The 6178-nt window shown below is 48.3% G+C and overlaps 1 protein-coding gene across 1 annotated transcript in view; it reads right to left on the reverse strand.

Annotated features, from left to right (window-relative positions):
- Positions 1-5887, reverse strand: part of STRAP (serine/threonine kinase receptor associated protein) — a gene marked incomplete at its 5' end in the record, with an annotated part of 11586 nt that extends 5699 nt beyond the window's left edge. The window contains 6 exons of the mRNA XM_015427406.1: positions 4-72; positions 783-920; positions 1918-2014; positions 4604-4676; positions 5216-5297; positions 5752-5887. Of these exons, the coding sequence (XP_015282892.1) occupies positions 4-72; positions 783-920; positions 1918-2014; positions 4604-4676; positions 5216-5297; positions 5752-5887 (595 nt within the window). The remainder of the gene's footprint in view (positions 1-3; positions 73-782; positions 921-1917; positions 2015-4603; positions 4677-5215; positions 5298-5751) is intronic.
- Positions 5888-6178: the final 291 nt, after the last annotated feature.

Below are 6178 nucleotides of genomic sequence, written 5' to 3' on the forward strand. Positions count from 1 at the left end.
CACTCTTTCTCAGGGTGAAGCGATGCAGAATTGATTGTTGCAGGCGCTTCAAATGATTTAATCTGCTCCAGGCTGGGGAGAGGGAAAAAGACAGGCATTAGACAAGTTCCAAAAACTGAATTCTACAGAACAAAACACACAAAAAAGGGGGAGGGGTGAAGAACACACACACACACAAACACACACAAAGGTGGAATTTTGTTCAGAATAATTTCACCTACATTCCCTTGTCAAGTTGGCAGTGTCCACTAATTCAGCTTATTTGTTTGACAGAGGAATTTTTCAACAAAGACAAGATCACAATACAGAAATGAGTGAACGCTTAAGAAAATCAATTAACTTCACCAAAGTGACAGAGTTTTTAGAATTATACATTGTGTTTTAGGATACCTAAGGGCTGTAGACTGAAACCTTACTTCAGCCACTTAGGAATGCTCACAAAAATGTTACTAAAGTTTTCCAGCCTACAAGATCGACTGTACACTGACCTGAATCAGACTCAAGGGAATTTTTTGCCAGGAAGCAAAACTAAGGGATTCCACAAATCTGTATCGCGCCTGATGTGAGTCTGTTCAGTTTGTACGGCAAACAACTATCAGCAGTGACAATTACAGCATCAAATATATTTTTGCGTTAATGTATACCCTTCCTTTGAAGCCAACCTGGAAGGACAAGCGCGATCTAACACAGCAGCACAAAGAGCCCCTTTCTCATCAGCCTTGGCTAAGCCAAGTCAGGCCTGCTTAAGGGTTCTCTAAAAACCAGGCTTACGAAAACCTTACGTTTCTGCACTGTGAAAGGCGATGGTCCTTCCGTAGGTGATCACCAAGATCTCCCCTTCCGGGATGTACTCCATGCTGCTCACAGACATGGCCACGTTGATGGCCTTCACTTCAGTATATGTACTTCGGTCCCAGAGTCTGTAATGGAAAGACGCGGAGAAAAAAAGTGGCTGGGTGGCGAGGATTCCCACAGTCCTCTGGGTCAAAGGTTAACACCTACTCGGCTGTCACCTCCCTTCAGACGCTGGACAGTCAAGAGCACGGCCACATCGTCAGAAGGCGCCACACACACACACACACACAACAGCGCAACACGTGCCTCCAGAGTCACTAAGTGAGTAGCACTGGCTTAAATTTACTGGAAGCCAGCTTAAGCGTCTGATAAAGAGCGGTATAAAAATGTGAACAATCTGGTAGGCAGCAAGAACAGCGGTTCCATGAAGATTCTGGCACTATGGGAAAGCGCCTCAGGCATCTGTGCACCACCACCACCACCACTCCTGCTCCCCGACAGTTCTTTGGTGGGGCAAGTCATTGTCGGCCACTTCATCTAAACTTGAGAACTAAGGCTTCCAATTACCCTCCAAACAGGAATCGGGAAGGGTGGTCAAACCACAGTTTCACAATTCTAGCTGGGCACAACGTCAACCAACCGCGGTTTTCAGGGTTGCACAAAACAGCAAACTTTGGTTTGCTGATAAGCAGAAAAGGCATTGGGAGGGTTTGAGTGGAGGGGGCCACGAGCCCTGCAGCCCACTCACCGAATACCAGATGGAAGCTAGACGTGACATCTGAGCCACATTGAGGCCTTGCCATGCAAAATAATTCAGTGCACATGTCGGCAGCATTACGTCCACTGCCACCGGAACACGTGAAGCTGTCTTATAGCGAATCAGAACAGGGGTCCATCAAAGTCAGTAGTGTCTACTCAGATTGGCAGTGACTCTCCAGGGCCTCAGGCAGAGGTCTTCTACTTCATCTGTGACTTGATCCTTAACTGGAGATGCCGGGGATTGAACCTGGGACCGTCTGCATACCAAGCAGGTGCCATAGCCCAATTCTGATCTAAAGCAGAATTAAGTTAACTAGGGGAAGGGGGTGGGGGACATATCCTAAGAAAGCCTGTGATTCTCACCTGACAGTTTTATCATCAGCTGAAAGGATCTGGCTGTCGTCACTACTCCACAGAGCCTTCTTAATACCAGACGTGTGGCCACTCACCACTTCAGGGTCTGAAAATCAGAGCAAATACCTTAAAGAGAGGAAAAAACTCTACTCTCCCCCACATTTCACCATGATTTCCCCCTAAACATAACCAGTAACCCTAAGTAGAGCAGCAAAAAAGTTACTAAAATAATCCAACTTTATGACTATGCAAACTTTGATGTTTGACAGTTCTACTGCAACTTTAAATGTTTTCCACAGCACGATGCTAACATCTTCACTGAAGTTCGTCCATCCCTACTTTTTGATTAACAGATTTTTATTCCACCCTTGTTTCAAGAACTTCCGCTTGCCATACGTGGCCACCTCACCCCCATTTTATCCCTACAACTAGAAGAAGAAAAAGAGATTGGATTTATACCCTGCCCTTCACTACCCAAAGGTAGAGCGGCTTACAAACTCCTTTCCCTCCCCCTCCCCACAACAGACACCCTGTGAGGTAGGTGGGGCTGAGAGAGCTCTGACAGAAACTGCTCTTTTTCAAGAACAGCTCTTATCAGAACTACGGCTTGCCCAAGGTCATCCAGCCAGGTGCAAGTGGAGAACCAAACCCGGTTCTCCCAGATTAGAGTCCGCGCACTTAACCACTACACCAAACTGGCTCTCTACTCTGTGGGGTATGGTAGGCTGATCTTAGGTCGCCCAGGGAGCTTCGTGACATAGTTGGGATTGGAACCCAAGCCTCCCCACAGGCACAGTCTGATCCTTCAACCACCACACCACATTGGCTGCCAGGCTAGATTTGAGTCCAGGAGCACCTTAGAGACCAACAGGATCTTCAAGGTGCATAAGCGTTGGAGCGTCAAAGCTCCCTTTGTCAGGTATCTTTGGATAAGGATGAGCACAAACTGGCTCATGAGCCAAAATTCGGGCCAGACCTGGGCCAATTCAGGGCTCAGGAACCAATGTTCAGGGAAGATGTGCTCCCTGAACATTTCCTGAACTTTGGCCGGTTCAGGTGTCTCTCTGCTGGCGCAGGTGTCTCAGGATCCCTCGCACAGCCCGTTTAAAGGGGCTGCGCAAGGGAGCCCGAGACAGCTGGGCCAGCAGAAAGGGCAGGGTGAAATCCCCCCTGGGAGGCCCTCCACCCCCATATTTAACCCTCTGGTTTTGCTCCCTCCCCCTCGATGCGGCAGGGAGCAAAACTGAGGCGTTAAAGGGCAGCCAGCTGTTTAAACCTAACAACTGAGCAGCTCGTCTGTTAGGTTTAAATGGCTGCCAGCCATTTAACCCTTTGGTTTTGCTCCCCACTGCTTTGAGGGGGGGGGAGCAAATCCAGAGGGTTAACTGAAGCCCCTTCCTGGGCAATCCCCCCCTTTCCTCCTGGCCAGGGGAGGGGAAGACCCTTCCCAAGTAATCCCCCCCTCCTCCTGGCGAGCCACACTCAGGAAGACCCTTCCCGGGCGATCCCCCCCCCCTTCTCTCTCGGCTGCAGTGAGCTGTGGCCGAGAGAAAGGGGGAAGGGAAGCCCCTTCTTGGGAGAAAAGGGGAACCAAGCTTGCAGGACTAATTCGGTCTGTGTGAGGCTGGTTCAGTTCAATGTTCAGTCTGTGGGCTGCCACAGACCCCGAACCGAACTGCCCTTTTCCAGTCCATGCCCGTCCCAATTTCTGGTATCTGATACTCGGTATCTGACGAAGGGAGCTTTGACTCTCCAAAGCTTATGCCCTGCAAATCTTTTCAGTCTCTCAGGTGCTGCTGGACTCGAATCTAGCTCTTCTACTGCAGGCCAACATGGCTATCCTCTCAAACTCACTGCCAAGCATGACCTCTGGTGAAGAGATCACACCTACAATAAAAGAAACCCCTCACATTCATCCTCAGATCATAAGTATGAGCTCACTGTTACAAATCTGTAGCTTGCCTCAAAGTCACACAGTCTATTCCAGTGAATTCAGTCCTGCCAAAATTCAGGAATCCGTTAAATTATTGAGATTAGTTCAATCCCCCCTCCCAACCCTGCTGTAAATTTAACTGGATAACCTTAGGTCTGTCACTCAGCCTGGCCTACTGCACAGGGTTGTTGTGTGGATAAAATAAGAGGGGACTGGGCAGGAATCATGAACTTGTTGGAGGATTGGTGGAATAAGCATTTAACAGACAATAATTAAGTACTCTCAAGTTGTAACCAACTTATGGCGACCCCCCTCGTGGCGTTTTCAAGGCAAGAGATTGAGCAGAGGTGGTTTCCCACTGCCTCCCCCTGCACAGCAACCCTGATCTTCTTTGGCGGCCTCCCATCCAAGGACTAATGTTTTCTGGGGTAGTGATGCTCTATATTCTTGGTACTTGGGGGGGGGGGCATCAGGGGGAGGGCTTCTGGAGTTCTGGCCCCGCTGGTGGACCTCCTGATGGCACCTGGGTTCTGGCCCCTGTGTGACACAGAGTGTTGGACTGGACGGGCCATTGGCCTGACCCAACATGGCTTCTCTTATGTTCTTACTAACCGTGGCTGACCATGCTTAGCTTCCAAGCTCAGACATGCTTGAGCTAGTTTAGGCTATTCAGACTGCTACTTCTAATAAATACAGATACACACACAAACACAACTTTTGATGAGTAGCAGCTCCAACAATTAAAGGAACGGGAAAACTCACCCGCCTCTGGCTTGTTTAAGTCATAGATACGCAACAGCTTGTCTTGCCCCCCTGTCAACAGGTAATTGCTGTCCTAGAACACAAAATGAAAACTGTCAGATCCATCCATTAGGAACACAAGAACATGTCCTATTAAAGCAGGGGCGGCCAAACTCGCTTAATGTAAGAGCCACATAGAATAAATGTCAGATTTTGCGAGCCAAAAGTCATGAACAAATATTACACTTTTTACTAGGAAATATGCAAATTGCATTTTATTAACATTAAATGAGACTGCCAAAAATAACAACAAAAGGGGTAAAAGCAGATATTGATAATTGTAACTATTTGTCCAATGATATTTGTTTGCCAATGCTATTTAGCTTCCCCAGCCGCCCTGCCGGGAGCCACACAAGATGTGTGAAAGAGCCGCATGGGGCTCCTGAGCCACAGTCTGGCCACCCCTGTATTAAAGCCACCACACTATTTTATAATCCTATTTGTTGTGCTCAGAAAAGGCTAGTGTTTAGTTTTTTAACATGACACTGGATGCTCTCCATATGAAGCTTTAGCAAAGCACAAGGAAACACAGGCGGACTCTGAAGTCTGGAAAGAAAGAGATTTCTGCCGTACCTGAGTGAAGTCCACAGATTTGACAATGTGCTTGTGAGCCAAAGTGAGCAGCTCGTCTCCTGAAATGGCATCCCACAATTTGCTGAAACACAAGAACGTTTTATTTAAAACATGGAAGGACCCAAAGCTAAAGACATCCTACTTTAAAGCAGGGTCCGGGATAGGCTGCAACCAGGGTTCCCCCTAAGCTGAGTTAGTGTGCGCCAGCTCACAGTTTTTTAGCCTCCGGCTCACACATTTTTGTCTTCGCTCAGGAAGGAGGGCTCCAGAGCAAACTAATTTATGCAGTAGCCAAATCACCTGCTCACAACTTTAATGCCAGTCGCTCACCAAGTAGAATTTTTGCTCACAGGACTCCATATCTTAGAGGGAACATTGGCTGCAACCCCATTTACACAGAGTTGAGCTTCACTTCAGTTCTAAAGAACCCGAGAGACCAAAACAGGTCAACATCCAGATGTATTAAAGCATCGGAGAATGGTAGGATGCAGAAACAGGTGGAAGGCTTGTGTGTCAACTACAGAAGGCTCACTTACGCTGTGAAATCTGCCGCTGCGGTAGCTGCTTTCGTGGCGTCCTGATTCAAAGTGGCGCCCCAGACGGCGCCTTTGTGTCCGAGAAACGTCCCGATCCAGTCTCCTGTGTCTCCCTGGCGGAGCATGGGCTTTCCGTCTGCAGAAGAATCGAACAAACAGTAAGACGCAGGGCCTTCCTCTCCAGAAGTGACATCACAGGTTGATGCAAAGGATCTGTGTAAACCAGTCTTAATACATCAAGATCCAGCGGATCATCTTGAGGTTAGACACCCCAGCACAGCAGTACATCAACTGGGAATTCCAAGACACCGGGGCCAAGCTACCTGTGGGTCACTCTGCTCCTTTATGGATATATGAACGCCACCCGCCTGAGAATGCCGGCAGCGGTGCAGGTAATAATTTGTTTGTGGATGAAAGAAGTACGCCA

The sequence above is a fragment of the Gekko japonicus genome, unplaced genomic scaffold (genome assembly GCF_001447785.1).
Source record: "Gekko japonicus isolate JY-2015 unplaced genomic scaffold, Gekko_japonicus_V1.1 scaffold2338, whole genome shotgun sequence".
Lineage (NCBI taxonomy): Eukaryota > Metazoa > Chordata > Lepidosauria > Squamata > Gekkonidae > Gekko > Gekko japonicus.